This window comes from Tinamus guttatus, unplaced genomic scaffold (genome assembly GCF_059628265.1).
Source record: "Tinamus guttatus ecotype Peru unplaced genomic scaffold, ASM5962826v1 Tinamus_guttatus_pri_ptg000134l, whole genome shotgun sequence".
NCBI lineage: Eukaryota > Metazoa > Chordata > Aves > Tinamiformes > Tinamidae > Tinamus > Tinamus guttatus.
This window is the reverse complement of record NW_028288668.1, coordinates 1,755,317-1,773,780: the sequence shown is the minus strand read 5'-3', so window position 1 is coordinate 1,773,780 and position 18,464 is coordinate 1,755,317. Positions and strand designations below refer to the sequence as shown.

At 38.3% G+C, this 18,464-nt stretch overlaps 1 protein-coding gene across 1 annotated transcript; it reads right to left on the bottom strand.

Annotated features, from left to right (window-relative positions):
* Positions 1–1,462: 1,462 nt before the first annotated feature.
* On the bottom strand, positions 1,463–16,409 carry LOC104570670 (granulocyte-macrophage colony-stimulating factor receptor subunit alpha). Its single transcript, XM_088521858.1, is given in 13 exon segments — positions 1,463–1,574; positions 2,359–2,440; positions 2,961–3,057; positions 3,528–3,657; positions 7,786–7,925; positions 8,510–8,688; positions 8,773–8,902; positions 10,268–10,394; positions 12,327–12,448; positions 12,624–12,717; positions 13,649–13,722; positions 13,725–13,762; positions 16,324–16,409. Coding segments are annotated over 13 exon segments (1,371 nt in total). The 3' UTR covers positions 1,463–1,502.
* Positions 16,410–18,464: the final 2,055 nt, after the last annotated feature.

The following is an 18,464-nucleotide window of genomic DNA, read 5'->3' as shown; positions in this document are numbered from 1 at the left end:
CTAAAATAAGAAAAAAAAAAATGTTTCCCAAAAAGGGAAGCTTGCCAGAAACCATGAAGCCAATAGGTAGTCAAGGTGTATTAAAAGACTTGCTGAAGGAGCTAAGGTGAAACCAGAAGACCTTGGGGAGTATTTTGTACTACAGATGCCCTTAGGGATGTTCTCAATTGGATGAACAGAAACATAGCTCTCAAAATAAAGTGCTGGTTGAAGAGACTATAAAAAAAATCAGTATCACATCACTTCAAGATAAAATTCAGCAAAGACTTATAAAGAACCCAAGAATGAAACAGTTTGAAGTATTCATAAATGAAATGTGCCTGTGATGAATGCTAAAAACAGAATTGCTGATTGAGAAGCTACAGAATTAACTGATACTGTAAAAGTCTTGTGCTAGAAACTAATGTTACTGCTACTCACTCTTAAGTTCTTTTGCTGCACAGGGGTGGGACCATTCATAAAAATCAAGCTAGAGGTAGAGATAGCTCTGGAGCTAGTATTTACAGACTTAGAAGCTCAATAGCTTGGGAGATTTCTGCAAGAGCTAGATCTCTACCAGTTGGAAAAGAAGGTTATGTCAGTTGGAGACCACTCTTTCTTTTCCTTTTTATCATATGGATTGGCGCTCTTACTAAATCAAGAGTAATTTTTATGTATTACATACAGTATTATGGGTTGTGAAGTTCACAGTTAAGAGCTGTTGGCTTAGTATCCTCTGTGTTAAGGAGTAGATTCATGTAGTGGGAGACAGTACTTTGTTTTTCCCTTAAACATGTAAATGGACCCTATCCCTGTGATCTATCTTAATAGCAAGAGAGGGGCTGGGAGTCTGTCCAGTCTGCTGTCCATGTTGCCGTTGCACTGAACAGTTTCCCAAAACCAGGAAGAATGCCAGGATGAATAGTGGCTGTCATGTCCTGTTGTATCTCAGCTCATACTGGGTGGTATAAATGTAACTGGAAATGCTCAAACTAAAAAAGTCAAAAGCTCTCACCAGACACTTTTTTTCTTCTATCGGTAGTGACCTACATAATTTACTATATCCCTGGCATATGATATCATTGAATTAGAAGATGGGAAAGACATTCCTACACCTCCATATAACCCGAGCATATCCTCAGAATGGGTCACATTCCTCCACAATAACAAGATGTAAGCACCACTCTGGAACTATGTGGCTGCTAGTTTCTCTCTTCTTTGAGGAAGAATCACAGGTTATGTCTCTTTCTAATTTCAAATAAAATAACATATTTCAATCATATTAAAAAAAAAAAGATATCCAAAAAGGACAAATAACCAAACAGCTGAAGTAAGTCCAAATTAAAAACAAATACAATCGGATTTCAAAACATTGTTTAAGAGGTAACGATCTCTTTTGACTTTACTACTGTCTTTGTTTTGAAAATGAAGAAAAAAGGAGAAAGCCTGAGGATTATGCCAGAATTTACAGAAGGATAAGTGTCATCTGAGCTGAGAAAAACACTTGTGGGTTCCTCATTTGGTTATTTCACTAGTTCAGCAACTAATATTATCTCTTCAGGTTCTGCTGTTATTGACTGCATTTTGCACTCAGTCTGCAGAAAATAAATTTAAAAAGTCCATTAGTTTTATAAATAAACATAGTCTCTACTAGCTTATTTGTAATTCTGAGAGTATTTCAATATTTATTGTATATTTTATAGGAATATTTCACTTCTTTATTTCTTAGCTAACAAGCTTTCCTTAGGAGGATATAACTGAATTTTTAGCTCCTCTTTAATGCAGGCACATGGATTTTGACAGACCTAAATTTGAGCAGAGATATTTTGTGTTTTTCTCCAGCGCACCACGCAGGTTATCATAAATCTCCTCAAGTGTATTGCTGGAAAAGGATGGCTAGATATAGGTGAGCTGCTGGTCAGTGTGCTTGTCTGGTGAAACCATGTGTCTGATCATTGCAGTCTCTTCCACCATTTTACAAAATCCTATTCCTAACTTCTTCCTCTGTCGCCTTCCTCCCTACCCTGTATGCATGCCCTAGTGACCTTCAAGTGGGACTAGCTGGTGAGCAGAAGGAGACCCACGCCTGGAATGACCAAGGCTGGTGAGCAGGTCAGGGGATCTGGGAATGGGGCATGGGCATTTGACGGACTTATAGGAAACCTCTATGGAAGGGACTTGTGCCTGTGGGTTGCTGTGTGTGCAGAGAGCAAAGGTGGGTTCAAGCTACCCTGGTGAACTTCATCCGTGCTTTGCTGATGAAGAGTAGTGGTTATTCTATGTATTATGCTCTTTATAATTTAAGCGCTACGTTTTAGATGCCAGCAGAACCTTGAATTTCATACTTATTGCATAAATAGAAAAAAAAAAAAAAGATACCTCTGGAGTTGTATCAGGAAGTACCCTAAATGTGTTTTTGGGCTCTGGGATTTGTGGGAATGCTGCTTTCCAATAGCCAGTCCTGGAGACCAAAAGGGGATGGAATAGAAAAGAAAAAAATAAGTAACCAGCATGCATCAAAACCATTGCATCCTTGAACGAGTTCTTATCCTTCTCTTCAAGAGCAGAAGAAAGGAAGGAGAAATGAAAAATATATATTGTGTCAGCACAGAGTGAACACCATTCAGGAAAACAGTAGGCATTCTAGTAAATCTTCTACAATCTATACTGGAAAGGACAATCAAGCTGTGTGCAACAAATTCATCACTTCAGGGAATCAGGAGATATGCTCTACAGACAGCACACGCTACAAATATCCACAGCAGTTGTACTACTAGTATGAATAATTGCATATAATTGCCAAGGGGGAACTTTGAGCATGATACTTTAGTGCACACTTTATTTATTTACTGCAGTGTGAATATAAAAGATTTTATCTGTACTACAGAGACACCTCTACCATATTAGTTTTCTAAAAAACTTAATGTATGTTTTATACACCCACACAGGCAAAATAAAATACATACATAAATTAGGCCTACCTTTTGCAGAACAAAATTGTGAGGATTGCCACTAAGAGTGTTGCAACTACAGCAATAATTAAGGCCAATATTGAAGGAGATATAACTTCTTCATTTCCTGAAAGAACAACAATTACAACATTTTAGTGTAATAAAAAGAAATAGTGACATAGCTATGTCAAATGCCCACTTTGGACACTGACTGGTGGATACCAGTCTGAAAAGTTTCTATTGTAATAAAAATCAGCTCTTTTAAGAGCTCTTTTAAGCTTAGCAACTTAGTGCTTAAGCAGTAATATATGTAGGGAGATATTAACATTGAACCTGTTTGCTCCTCGTCTGAAAAAAGTGCCTGATATGTTTTCACTTACACTTGTATAAATTTTTATATTAGTTTAGAACCACCAGAATGTTTGAGTGTTAAGAGATGTAAAAATACTCTCTTTCCTTTACTTCACAGCAGCGTACATTGAAACAAAATATTTGCATGTAATTTATATTTTTGTGTTAGCAGGTGCAAAGCAATGTGTGAGGTAAACAGGAAATAAGTGCGGAAAACTAGGCCAAAGAATTGATTTTCATTCTCACCAAACTCAAGAGGTGCACTCCATTCCCCCCAGGCTGTGTTTACCAGACAGACGTCATTGCCAGCTGCTCTGACTTTCACACGGTACCTCTTTTTTGGATTAAAATTTTGAAATGAGTAGCTTTTCTGTTCCTAAAAGCAAAGCAATTAAACTGAGAAGATTTTCTTCATTGCACTCTATAGGCTAACAGTGTGTAAGGTTCATTTACCATGAAAACTTTCACAAAGTTATGTGAGCATTACTTATGACAGCAGGCTGGTGCTACAAAGCAAAATATAAATGCATACCTAATATGCATACAACATGCATGAATCCAGATATCTCCTTTCAAAAATAACCTTTCCTTCTGTAAACTTTTTTTTTCTGTTTAGAACAGTTTTTGTCTTTTCACTATAACTTGTAATTTCTTAAGAATCTGAAGAAGTGTGGCTTCTTGATAATTTCCCTTTCCTATGGCACTTTCACAGAGGCCGAAGAGGGTGTTGGATTGTCTCATTCCAACAGTGCTAGAATGGAGTGATGTGTAGAATAAACTATTTGCGTGCATCTCCCATTCCTCATGTGCATTATGGTTTTTCAAGACTAAAATTCCCATCCAAACCTGTAAAATTTGTGTTATTAAAATTACTGAAACATGCTCACTCTTGGATACTTTCAGGATGTGCAAGCTGTACTAATTAGGAGGTGCAGGATACCTGGAGAGCAGCATATATGTATCTCCTTCCTGAAAGGCTTTTGTTATCTTCGTTTTTCATAAACAGCTAAATTCCTAGGACATGTTTGCTTTGCTTCTTGTCTCTGCTGTCATTGGCATGTTATTTCAAAATATATTCAAATATTTGAGGGGTAGGGGGTCAGAACATTATAAAACTGAAGGTTTTACAGAATAATAGTAATAAGGTAGGATAGACATCATGTATAAACATCGTAATGATTTATGAGTTTGATATATTTAAGAAATTTATAAATAAACATCTCATAAAACATAGGATATTGAATGTTGCTATACTGATATTAAAGGAATTTGCATACTATTTGCTTTTCACAGATGTCTATGAAGGCAATGTATTACTGATTAACTTAACAGGAAGACTTACAGTTATCCTGGTTTCCTCAAGATTATCCTGTAAATTAGAGAAAAATAATATTTTTATGGTTGCTTGTTTTGTGATTAGATTGTAGATCATGTTTTATCTACTATCTTCTTTCAACTCCTTGCTCTTATCTACTTGACAGTTTCTTCAGAGATGGTGATTTATCTTGAATTTAAGATCTAATATATTTTACTTCTGCATTGCCAAGTTTATATTGTGAGTAATTCTGGCATGGGAAAAAAATTTGTTTCACCAGAGTAGAGAAATAAATTTTCTTTCAGCTCGGTGATCGAACTTAAGCACAAGCAAAACTGATCTGGTCTGAATCAAAACTATAGTTTTATTCCTGCACACACACCAGGGAAGGAAAAAAAAAAAGAAAAGAAAAAAAAAAGACAGGGAGAAATCTGTGAGATAAAACTTTTAGTTTGTGTGTGGTATTTATGCTCAAAAAATAATTTCATTACTTTTAGTTATAAATGTTACGTAAATATTGTTTCCTTTTTTCATCAGATGAAACATTATGAGGTTGGAATGAGTTCAAACAGATTTTAAGTTGCCCTTCAACAACATTTTTTCACAGACACAGTAAAATGCACTCGTTTCACTCAAAAAGCTGTAACAACTGCAATGTATTGCAGCTGGTTACTAGCAAACTGTATCTTCTCCATTAGCTTGTCAGAGTATAAGCATCAGAGTGCTGAAGGAACCAGCAGAGGTCTCTGTGAGGCTGTTCTATTCTTTGAAAAATCATGGCAACTGGTGGAGGTTCTGGAACTGGAAAAAAAGCAAGTATCACATTTGCTTTAAAGAATATCAAAAAGGAAAGTCCAGGGAACTACAGTTACTCTCACCTCAGGGGAGCTTCCTGCCACTGGGAAGCTTGTGGAGCAAATCTGCCCTCTTATAGAAGCCCTCTATAAACATGTAAAGTACAGGAAGATCATTGAAAGCAGCCAGCCAGCACGTGTTTGCCAAGGGCAAATCATGCCTGAACAACCTAGGATGAGTTGATTGGCACTGCGAGTAAGATTTTAAAGGGGCCATTGATTCAGTCTTCTACGGTCTTCTATTCACCAGTTTGGGGAGAAATGGGCTGCAAACAATAAGGTGTGTGGAAAATTGGCTGGATTGTCCTGCTTAGGTAGTTGTTGTCAATGGTGTAAGGTCCACCAGGTGTCCAGTAACTAATACAGTCCCTCAGGGATCTTTACTAGGACCAATACTAAACAATGTCTTCATTAATGACATGGAAAGTGTGACACAGCACAAACTCAGCAATCTTGAGGCCAACACCAATTTGCAGGCTGCTATTCCCACGGATATGCACTGTCAGAAACCTCATGAAATTCACCAGATGCAAGTGCGAGTCTTTGCACCTGGGAAAGAATAATCCCATGCAACAGGATGGTCTAGCGGCTGACTGCCATTCACCTCCATCTTCACTAAATAAGTTGTCTAAACACTCTAAATTGTCTTGAGACATTTTAAAGCTTCTTCTTTCTGATACTAAAGTGAACATCTAAATTAATCCAGCTAGTCAAGCTGTATGAGTGTACTCCTATTAACTTAAAAACAAGTGTAATAAGCTATGTTAAATATAGGCCCCTTCATTACAGACAGCTGGATTTAGTCAAGATGAATTCCACACACTACAATTAGGAACAGACTGAAAAAGCTAAGAAGCTAACATGCATTTTAAAGAGCAGGTCATTCTAATTTATTTTTCCCTCCTTAGTTTTGCTACATAATGTTATCAATGAAACCAAAACATTCAAGATTGTCATGATACTTAGGATTAGGAATATAATTTACCCAAATGGTTATATACTGTGACCATTTAGAAGATGAAAATCAGCTTGGTGAGTGGTTAAAAAAAAAAAAAAAAAAAAAAGGCCTGTGTCCTAAGACACTTTAATGACCATAAGAGGAAATGAAAGGGCATATTTTTTTCACAGAGTGCATTCTGATTTGCAGGAGACAATGATTTCAAGAAGTGTTTGAAGATTTCAAGAAGCTTTACTGCCGTTACAATATGCAAAGGTGACATAAACTTTCCTGAAATGTAATTTTTTACGTAAGTAAGAAAGATTTATAGCAGTTAGTTGGGCCTATGAGAAAATTCATCTATGAGACGGCAAGACCCAAACAGAATAAGCAGTTTCAGATAGCAGAAGTTCAGGGAATGCCTTGAATGTGTGGCCCAAACTGACTGCAGTACAGGCTATTTTTTTGCTTTATAGACACCATCTGCCATCCTGTGGTCATTTGATGCAATTCTTTCATAATTATGGTAGCTAAAGTCTACTTTTTTGCAATGAAACACATCGACTTATCACTCTATATTGCTTTAAAAAGACCTGTAAAATCAAGATCTGAATTAGAACTTCAGGAGGTTGTATAATTCCCTTATTTTTGAAATGCGGCCTGTGCTTAGATCCTCTGCCTTTCTGTTTTCTCTCTCATTTATTTTCCTTTTATTTAACATTATACTGTTTCAGCTCTTAGATAAATGATTGTTTTGCTTCCATATGATATCTGGAATACTGTAACCATAACTTATATATAAAATTAACTCATATGTATTAAATATATGTAATTCTCTCTTTATATATTCAATATAACTATGTACTGCATAGATACAGAATATATAGAAACTTCAAGTCCCCTTCTTCAATACAGATTCTTTAACTGAATGTACTTTCCATTTTTTTATGATGTCCAGAATTTATAGTCTACCTCTGCCCTTTCATAGGGATAGTACCACTGGAAAAAACTGCAGTCATGGACAGATCCAGTAAGTCTGCATGAAAGAATCATCTTTATCTTTTCTTTCTTTTTTTTTTTTTTTTTTTTTTTTTTTTTGAGTTCTCTCAAAACTAAAACTGTGGCTATGTTCAAGTCATGATGAATCCATCCATGCTTCTTCCCGTAGTCCTACACAGTTGTACCCATCTAATGTGCTCTCAGCAATACCTCATTCAGGGGAACAGAGACAAAAAGGTGGAGCAGTCATAGTGGAGTAGTAGAATGGAAGGACCACAAAGAAATACAGTACCGCATATGAGAAAAGCTACACTGTAAAAGAGAAAGATCTCTGTTACATACATACACATACATATATGTGTATGTTAGTGTTAAATATAGATTAAAAAAATCTTTTACCTTATATTTTATAATAACTTCATATTGAAAACACTCATCTTTTCCTGAACGACTTATTTTTGGTTGCTGCCAATGAATAAGGCAATCTTCTTGATTTCCATTACAGTTAGCAGTGATATTTAATGGGGGCATGAACTTTTCTGAAATGATACAATCAAAAACACATTTAAAATCATTTCATCTGTTTTTGCCTTGATAAAATGCAGTGCAATTGCAGGTAGGATAACTGCAGAGAAAAATTCTTATTTGTATCTCTTCTTCTTAGAAACTCTGCTAAACACATTTGAAAGATGAGCTTTTCAGCTCCTGTCTCCAGTATCAGAAAAAGACATGGACTGAGCCAGGGAAGACGACTTAGGAGAATATCTTGATGCAAAACTCCTTCATTTACTTTGGATAATACTTAGGTAGAGTTACTTTCTTCTTTTTATGAGGATGTTGCTTACTAAGAACAAGCTGATGCTGAGAAATCCAAAGGACTTTTCTTTCTTGAGGTCAGACTTCTCTGACCTGTTTTTTCTTAATGTCTCTGCCTCCTACTGCTCTGATTCACTTTTGGAATTATATTCTCACAAGCAATGTGGCCAGGATCAAAACTTTCCAAGGAAAAGGTAAGCCTGTTTTGTAGGGAGAGTTTTCTGCAATGAGTGCAGCTCCTTTGTAAGGATGAATTCCCTATTTTCCTCAAGCAAAAATGGAAATAAAGTAGAAAGAAATTACTTACCAATGTTGTACAGTCTAATGTACTCATCATAGAACCGAATCAGGGTGTCTTTGCTAGAACCATTCACTACGAAGTAGGTGATTGTATTATCTTTCATGGCCACATTTTGGAATTGACATCCTATGTGTCTCCCATTTTCGTCTTTAACATAAAGCTCACATTGCTTTTCCTCTTCTTCTCTATGGGCACAAGGTGTTTAAGTTGAATGCAGTCAGTGTCATGTGTTGGATCAGAACTCCAAATAGTCAAGCAGACCTACTCACCTTGAGTTCTCCCAGTAGAGAAAATACTGGGTATCGCCTGGAGCATCCCTGCCCGCACTCCAAGTGCAGTTCATAAAGGAAACATTGTAAATCACACAGGAGAAATTTCTAATGGCTGTCCCGGGCATGCCTGAAACATAGCAATGTCCCATGTCCCCTTGCTCCAAGCTGGAAGATCTCAGCATACACTTTAGATATTTTAGGCACCTGCGGCTTCAGATGATTATTACTTGGGTTTAAGAATGATGTGCTGAGCACATTAAGTAACATGACTGGAAGTTATTTGCAGTGACAAGCTCTATGAAGAATTTCACATGGCTAAAAACTACAAGGATAAGGTTATGGTTGCATCTGATGGAATATGCCTCAAAAGAGCCTATACTGCTCTAGCACAGGCTGTAAGCTAAACAGGCTACCCCTTTGCTTCAAATTGTTCCAATTCAAAATGAGACCCTGGTGCCTCAAATTCACTAAACAGAATATCTCCCTGTCATCCCTCAGGACCCTACAAAATATTTCTACTTCTAGAAAATATATATGTCAATTCTCTATCAAATATGTAGGGAGGGTGAGGAGCCTAATTGAAGACTGCAGAGAAGATGAAAAACCCAAGTACAGTTCTCTTAAGTCTCTCTAGACTTCAAAGAGAAATGTTTACACAAATAGATATAGACGTATGCTTAGGAAGTCTTCATGGTCTGCAGAGATATCTCCTTCCACATGGAATTAATTCCAGGAACCATATCCTGAACACAAGAATTTCAATTTTCACCTTAAGCTTCCACTTCTCTTCTTCTCCAAGAAAAAAACTGAAAAGTCTTTTTAATGATTCATTTTAAAAGGAAGTATGACTTATTCTTAGGTCATGCCTCTTTTCAAAAGGAAACAACAATTTATTGAGGTTTGACAATACTACTATGAATGCAGTTTTGTATATACTAACTCTAGTTTGTTTAATTGAGCAGATCATGCTCCTTGCTCTTTTAGCACACTCATATGCATTACCCCTATGATAAAAAAGAGGTAAATTTTGTCAGACCTTTCATTATTATGGATGAGATACTGCAATGAGTTTATTATAAGATCATGAGCCACACTATGGTAAAGCTAAATGTATCTCAGATTTCTCAAATATATTCAAAACCTGCACCCACAAAACTGTTTTCCTTGAATTTTTACTAACATTTTAAGGACATTTAAACATACTCAGTAGAATGTTAGCACAAATATTTAAAAGGAAGATGACAATTGAAAAGATGGCAACAAGAAAGATGACAAATAAGAACTAAAGAACTACTAAGTTATCACAGAAAACTCCTTTTCTTTGACTAGAAACCTTGTCCCCAGTCTGTGAACAAGAAGCTTTTTTCTCACATAGGGAGCAAATGAATTCAAGATATATATACATACATATAAAATACATATATACACACATATATTTTACACTTAAGACATTGGAAACAGGTAAATTCTTTCCCAAGGTTGAGCATATTACCTTGCGGAATAAATGTGCATGTGCTTGTATATGTAGTGTTGATGTTCGCTGCTGTAACTGAAAAATTTGCACCGTTATGTAGAGGAAGAGATATACTTCTTTCAAACTTACAGGTTGTTTTTCCTGCCTGAAAAATGATATGCACATGGTTTACTTTTTTGTTTTTATTGAGTACTGGGTCCACCCATAGTCCCTCAGATCAGCTCAAACATCCTGCAGTATGTGTTTTCATAGGGATCGACAGCTGACTGCAGTGTTTATACTCAGTACAAAGTGAAATGTCAGACAAATGACTGTCTAAATAAGAAGCTGAATTGAGCTGAATTCATGTCCACTATCATTAGCTTTCTGACAGCTAGCATCTAGTCTGAGCAGGCCATATAGAGACCTTGTCAAGACAGTAGTGACAGAAGACAGAGACATTGATATGTATGTTTTTCTAGAAATTGTCTACTGAAATACTAAGCATAGTATATGGATTGCTTACTGACATTGTGATTGTAGGGAGAACACCTGCAGAAGACTGGGAAGAAGTCAGTGACTTGCAGAACATATGGTGACAGGCCCAGTGTGTGGAATTACCTGCTGATCAAATTCCTATCAGGGCCAGGCACACATATTTCTTTTTGTCAGCAATGTCTAGCTGCTTCCTGGACATTAGCTGCTCAAGGTTAGCACAGCTGAGATAAGGAAATAGTGTGATAGATTTAAAGAGCCCTTAAGATACTACCTGTGTGTCCAGGCTGTACACCTGACCTGTACTTCCACCAGCCTCCCATTGGCAATTGCTCCTTGCAGTTCCTGGGGCTTCCCATGCGGTCTGTAGTGTAAGTGCTTAAATCTACCCTGTTTAGCCCCTTATAAACCTTGAGCGCTTTGTATCCATAATACTGTAACCTGAAATGCTCCCTCTCCATTTGTACAAAATAGCCTGTCAAGACCTATACATACTATTACAGTTCCTATTCTTAAAACAATTCTGTATTTGTGATTGCCTATCCAAACAGTTCCCTGAGAAATATTGGGCAAATGGGCTGATACAATTGCAGCTTTGAACTCTAGAAGAAGGGAATTTAGCTAAGGCATAAGCAATGCATATATAGGGGGAAGTATAATTACAGGAGGACAACTTCCCGACTTGCTTTGAAGTTTCAGTCTATCCTGTAGAAGGCAGTTAGTGAGAAACTATTCTGCTTAAGATACAAAGTAGCTACATAACAGAGGAAGGTCTTCTTTGCCATCTTCCCTGTGCAGGCACTTCTAAAAACAAACAAAAGGATAAGCAGAAATTGCCTTTTCATTGTCATTACAGTTTTTAGGTCATCCACTCACATAAGATCCAAGGTTGAAGTCTTGTGTCTGCTATTAAATATCCAGTCAGATAGTTTGAAGGCATTTCTCCTTTTTAGCTATTTATATAGGTCTCCCATGTTCTCAAGCTGTGCTGGCCTTCAGGCTGTTCTAGTAAACCTCCAAGAGTGTTGGAGGAGACCATCCACTCGGGTCCACATTTTACTCAGGATTGACTTGGTTGATCCATACAAAAATGCCTACTGTATAAGAAATGCCCATGGAAGCCCTGTGTGGCCCTAGTAGCCACTCCAGAAAGGATGTCTTCACTTTCTTCTGTGTTATACCAAGCAGTCCTGTGCAGGTACATCACTGCATCTTAAAGGCTACTGAAATGTTATCTTTAGGTAAGTCAGTCAGAACACAGCCATCTAATGTAAGTCTATCCATTGTATTCATAAATCATCTTCTACACTTTATGAGCTGTCTGTCACCTAAGTTCCTCTGGAATATGGAAAAGGGGTAATCTTACACTTCAGGCCCATCAAGGCCCTGATTTCATGAGAATGATGCTCTGAAAACAAGTATTTCCTGAAAATGGTGATAGAGAATGGAAAAAGATTCTCAGTACAAAGAGTGATCTCACTAAACACAAGTTTAAAACACAGACTGTCTTGCTGCTACCGAGGATACATTTTGAGTTATTTAAGAATATGAAAGAAAAAGAGTAATGATTTATCTCTATTAAAACTTTATATAGCAATTTTACCTTTATCTTTATATTCCCATCAGAACACCAATACTGAGTGAATTTCGTGCTGCTCACCCAGCTCAGTTCCATTTTCCTCCGGTTCAGTGTCAGATTTCTAATAGGTGAGTCTGGCATCTCCGCTGAATATATTACAGAAAAGTATTAGTACAAATGCAATTCTGATGTTCCCAGATTCTCGGGTGCAGAGGCTACCCAGCAGGTCTCAGCCATAAGGAATGTAGCCCACAGCTACCTCCAAAGAGAAGCACAGTAAACCCCATCTCTGAGGGTGTCATGTAAGATAATTGTACTCACAGTTTCTACACTGCCAGCCATCACACCCTGGGGCAAACAGCAGCATCCACTGGATCATGAAGGTGAGCCAAAGATGAGCAACCATATTTTCTTCCTTGGAGACAGAAAGCAGCAAAACTCACCCAAAGTGGATGATCACAAAGTGAAACACCTGTCCCTGACAGGTCACCTAGTGTGACCTGCTCATACTGTCCATCTCCACAGCATCCTTCACCTTCTATGTATCTAGTGAGGCAAGATTCCCTATACTGAAGCCATGCTGACACTTTCCCAGCAGGTTGCATTAATTCATGTCTTCAGGGACCTTGTTTTTCCTTATAGTTTCTGCCACCTTACCAGAAGAGAATTCAGAATCATTGTGGTGGCTGAGGCTGTGGTTCCCAAGATCACTTTTAGAGCCATTTCATAACTGGGAGTTACTCTGACACTTGGCTAGCACTCCAGCACTAAAATGAGTGGTTTTGTGCCTTGGCCAGAAATTCTGCAATTACCCACTTGAGTTCTTTCAGAGCTCTCATGTGATTGGCATCTAGTCCTGGTAGCTTATTAATATCTAGTTTATATCTATCTTGATAAACAGCCTGTATATTTAGCTCAAAGTGGTCTGGCTTCTAGCTCCTAAGATTCCCATTTGATTTCAGCAGGACTGATGCAAAAAATGCATTGAGATTTTGTGTTGCAGCCTCATGGTTCCTGAAGGACCCTTTTACACCTCTTCCACCAAAGTGTCCCACTGATTCCTTTGCTGGTTCCTGCTGCTGATATTAAAAAAAACTTGCTAGCAGCTTGAGAATATTTGTGAATTGTTCTTCATTTCCTTTTATTCCTTTCCATTTTCTGTTAACATTAGACCTGCCATGTATGCAAGCATTTCTGTTTTCTTCTTTGGAAAGATTCACGTGTTTTAAAAGCTATTCTTTCTTTACTATGTTGCTCTAGTTAGCTATCCAGAAGACACACAGACAAACACACACACATATTTACTGCAATGTTTTGTTTCTTTTCAAATTATATTTTGAAATTACTCATCTTTCCAATACAGTAATTCTGAACATCTTCCATGACGTTCTCAGGCTTCTCTCTGGATTGCTCCTTTTGGGTATCTTTTTGCTTGTTTGCTTGCTTGTTTTTCCAAACAACTGCCTCATCTTCCATTTCAAGACAGGTTTAAAGCACAGGCCTTCCTACAGATTGCGCATGTCCCCAACATTTCCCTTATACTTCTACACCAGCTAAATCTTTCTTCTGAACTATCACGCTTTGAGTCTCCAGACCTCTGCCCATCTCTCGGATGTTGAGAGAGAGAAGATTAAACAGATCTCTCATGAAGTAAGAAAAATGTTCAGATAAACCATGCAAAAGTTAAAACAGTTGTACTTTTCTGCCACAAGACAGTAAGTCTGTTGATCCTGGGACTACTGTATGAAATGCTATATATGTTTATTTGATGACTTCTAACTTAAGATCTGAAGATTATCTATGTGCTATAAAGAAAGGTTAAGAGGAATAGTGGGCAACAGTTGCAAACAGAAAATGTCAAAATCAGTCACAAAATCAATCACAGAAATATCAGTCACTTCCATCCACTTAGTGAAGAGACGGTTACGATAAAGTCACCAGCTCATAATATCTGATTCATGTACTTTCAAGGATTTTTTGAATATGTACAAATATATACAAATTCAGTACCAAAACCAGAAGGAAAACCAAGATTGTAACTAGGATATTTTGTAAGCAGGGAGTAGGTACTTTGTCTGCAAAGACCTTCATTCAGTTTAGCTCTGTGTATTCCTTTGCCAACTTTGAGATTTTTGCCTAGGACATTTTTCTTCTAAACTTGTGGTTCCAGTATTCATCCCCGTATCTTACTGCACATCTCCGGGATCAAAACAATCAGAGAAGAAAAAGATAAACCTACCTTGTTTTTCAAAACTTCTGTATCTCATTTATTTTTGTATAATAGTCCTGAGGCTTAAGAAGCTGGAAAGCCTTGTATTTGAAATGGTTGTGCAGCTCTAAATAGGGGTGTGTCCCTCACTGCTTGCATTATAGGGAACTGCCATACCATGGGAAGTGTTGCAAGATGTGATGCTTATCACTTCCCTACTTATTCTTACCAAACTAATTGCATTGCAAAACTCGTGATTTTATGCAACATGAACAAGTTAACTAAGTTCTTTTTCCTTCCTCTTGTATAGAGTCCATTGGTGTTTTGGGGTCCCCTCAGTACTCAGAAAACTTTTTCTTTTACAGTCCTTTCTGTCTGGCTCTATAAAAGCTTTCATAAGACATAGTGTTTTTTGAAACGTGTCCCAACATGGCAAAGTTAGGGACTTCCCAGATGGGGTCTGCTGAGTCGGGGCTGCCAGTGGGGCCAGGCAGGGTTGGTGACCATGTCCCCACAGCGAGTACCCATGTCCCAGACATCACCAGTTTGAAATAATCCCCAAGCCTGTGGGAAGGAGAGGCTTTCAAATCTTGGAGAGAGGGCTTTCAAATAAGTTACATCAAAGCCAAAAGTCTTGAGTTTTCTCTCAGCTCAGTTATTCCAGTGACAAGCTCACCTCTCCACCCGACCCACAAATACCACCAAAAAATCACACTAACCTTGTGAAAAAGCAGCTGAAAGTTAAGCAACCTGGTGAGAAAAAGAAAGGAAAAAAGAAAATTCCAGAGGCTGCTATTGAACATTTGTTCCATTTTTAAGCCCCATCTATTAGTTTTCAAGGCGGGAGGAATATTATAAGCATTAAAAACATTAAAGGCTCTCTTATACCCTGAAATGCTTTACTTCACACGGGACAACATAAGACACAGCTCATTTATGGGTCATGAAAAGAAATTTCATTTCATTACATGTTGAAACTTAAACATAGCTGGAAAATAGGGTATTTTCAAATACCCTATGCTGCAAATCATGCATTTTTAAATAATTTCTTCTTAAAAACAGTTAGATCCAATCTTATGTAGTTTAAAATTTAAAAGAAAGAGAGTCAGTGTACTTTTCTGTCACTCTTTTTCTTGCTTATTATATTTGGAAAAGAAAGCCTCTGCTGTCCACCACCCTCCACTAGAGCCAGATTGCTCTAGTATCACAATCTCTATCAAAATCCCTCACTCATTCCTACTGTACTTCTTCCCTATTGTCATGCGCAGTGACATTACTGTATCAGCAGTAGTTCATATATCAGCTGTTTACTGATAACATATCAGCATCAGGTATATTCATTAGATGTACAGGAGGGAGTGTTGTCTCTGCATAGAGATCATACATGATTCACATCGATATGATGTTAGTCAAGGTTTATGAACACTACAACAGAGTTTTTCTAAGCTTGCAGAAGCTTAATTCCTAGAGCCTTGTGCAATCTCACAGCCATTCTTTCAGCAGATGCCTACAAACCAGGGCCTCTCCTCACCCACTGGCATCTGTAATTGGAAAAGGGAGAGTCGGGACTTGGACATGAAACCCAAACAGCTGGCAGGATCAATAGCACCAAAACTGGGTTTGTGGAACCTGCAGCCACTGGGAGAGTGACTAAGTGAGACAGGGGCAGTGTTTGAGGACAGCTGTTGCTGTCAGCAGGCTATAGCTCCTATTCCTACAGAGGTTTCTTGGTGGTTGAATCAGTAGGAGCACATAGTGTTGTCCATAGATGCAGTGGCTGGATGGCCTGACAATGCCCATAGGTACAAGTACGTCTGTTCCGTGCTGGATTCTTTCTCCAGCTTATTTCTCAACTGTATGGCTACCAGTGCATCCTTCATAGAGTCACATGCCCCCATGCTGAAGAGCTCGTGAGGCTGTAGAGCCACTGAAGAGGAGCAGCATGCTCTTCTACATCCTCTGAAATGAGGTTCTTGTAACATAACACAAGGAGGAAGGCTGGGGGTTAAGGTTGGGGGACTTGAGTATTTCGTGTTTTCTGAACTGGAATGCCCTGCAGCAGGACAATCAAACAGCCCACAAGGATGGTGGATGGCACAGGATGTTACTGCAGGCAAAAGAGCTCTACCACCCCTGGTATTTCTTTGTCTTTCTAATTTTAGTTCAAATAGTCCCCTCAAGATTTTGCAAAATATAAAGAATTAAAAAAAAATTCTCAAGGAAAGCTGATGTTCTCCATTGTGTTACTAAAGACTGTTTTCGAAGGAGCGGCTTTTTAGGCCAGGAAACTAGTGTTGAATGGGCTCATTATTACCCACAACTTAGAGAAACAGTTTTTTTTTTTCTTTTTTTTTTCCCAGAAGGAAAGCCTGACACAGACACTAAGAGTTTTTTTTCAGATTTTTTTTGCTCTAGAAGGAGTACTACCACAGCAGGAACAGAAATAAGAAATAGGACCTTTCTTAATTTTGGGGGGAGGCAAAGCTTGAAGAATAATTCACTGCTCCAACATCAACAGAGTGCTCACAGAGCCATCATTAGTGAATGGCTTTCTTCCACAGAACAGGGAAACAACCACTGGAGACCAGAATTAAGGATTTCTTCCATCTGTATGAATATCTGAACCACTTGTAAAAAATCACACACCCTAACTTCCCTTTCACACCAAATCTTTAATTTGTCCCTTGCCCAGGGATGGGAAAGGGATGTCATATCCCCACACCTACTCCTACATCCACTACCTCACAGATAGGTTTTCTGGTGTTCTCATCAGTGCTTTAGAAGTAAATTCCATTTTTGAATGCTGGTGGCTATGCAGACTCAGAAGTTTTCCAAGTGAGAGCAACAGGGGTGCAACGGGTGTACTAATGATCACAGGCATCAGTGGAGGAAGCAATATAGGGAGGACCCAGTAGGACTTATCTCTTTCAATACCAACAGATTAAATTTTGACTTTAACTAGTCACTTCAGTAGGCTCCTACTCTAATTCTTTTTTAAAAAAAAAATCAAAAATAAACTACTAATGAAAGCTTATTTTGAATCATAGAATCACAGAAAATTTTTTGAAAGGGACCTCTTTAGGTCACCTAGTGGGCTTGTATTGCCTCAAGGGGACCTTACTCATCATAAGGGGACTTTAACAACCTCAGGCAACATTAACCCTTCTGAAATCTGTTGGAAAGTAACATAATGGTGTCAAAACAATGCAGATGAACTATAGAGGGCACCAGGAACAATGTTTTGATACAAATTTTATATAAACTGACTATAGGAGATTCATGAATGAATAAATGGTCAGAGATATAACAGTCAATGTCAGCCTTGGCTGCAGAAACTGTGGCATGGTCAACTTTAAGATACTGTACTGTACTGTAACATAGACTTTATATGTAATGAGAGCAGACTTCAGCTTGCTCCAGCAGGAAAGAATCTGAGATTCAGAGCTCTGCACATTCCTCAGTCCTTAGTCAGGAGATAGGTAGTGATAGGTAGTGATTCGGATAATCCGAATTAGGGACAAGCAGGGCTCAAGTTTCCTGCAGGTGGCATGCAATATCATTCATTGTGTCTTTGGTGCTATGACACAAACCATAGTGACTTGTTCCTTCTCTACTATCCCAAGAAATCTCTCTGAACAGCTCATGGCATCTTCTACTTTTCTCCCTGGTACAAAACCTACCATGGGAGGCATGTTCCCACACGCTTCGTAGACCCAGGTTTCCTGCACCCATAAGCAAATCTCCCACTGCCACTGCTTGCTTCCTTCTGACCTCATGGATACTTTCTGCTGCAAGAGCTCCCTTGGTGTCAGAGGATGGTGCATTGTCATCTGGAGCTCAGCTAAGACATGACTCAAGGCAGGCCTACCTCCAGCCAACTCTCTGGTTTGGACAGAAATGAAACTCCCGTAGGAAGTTCTGCTTTGCTGGAGACAACCAACCCCACCTTCCTG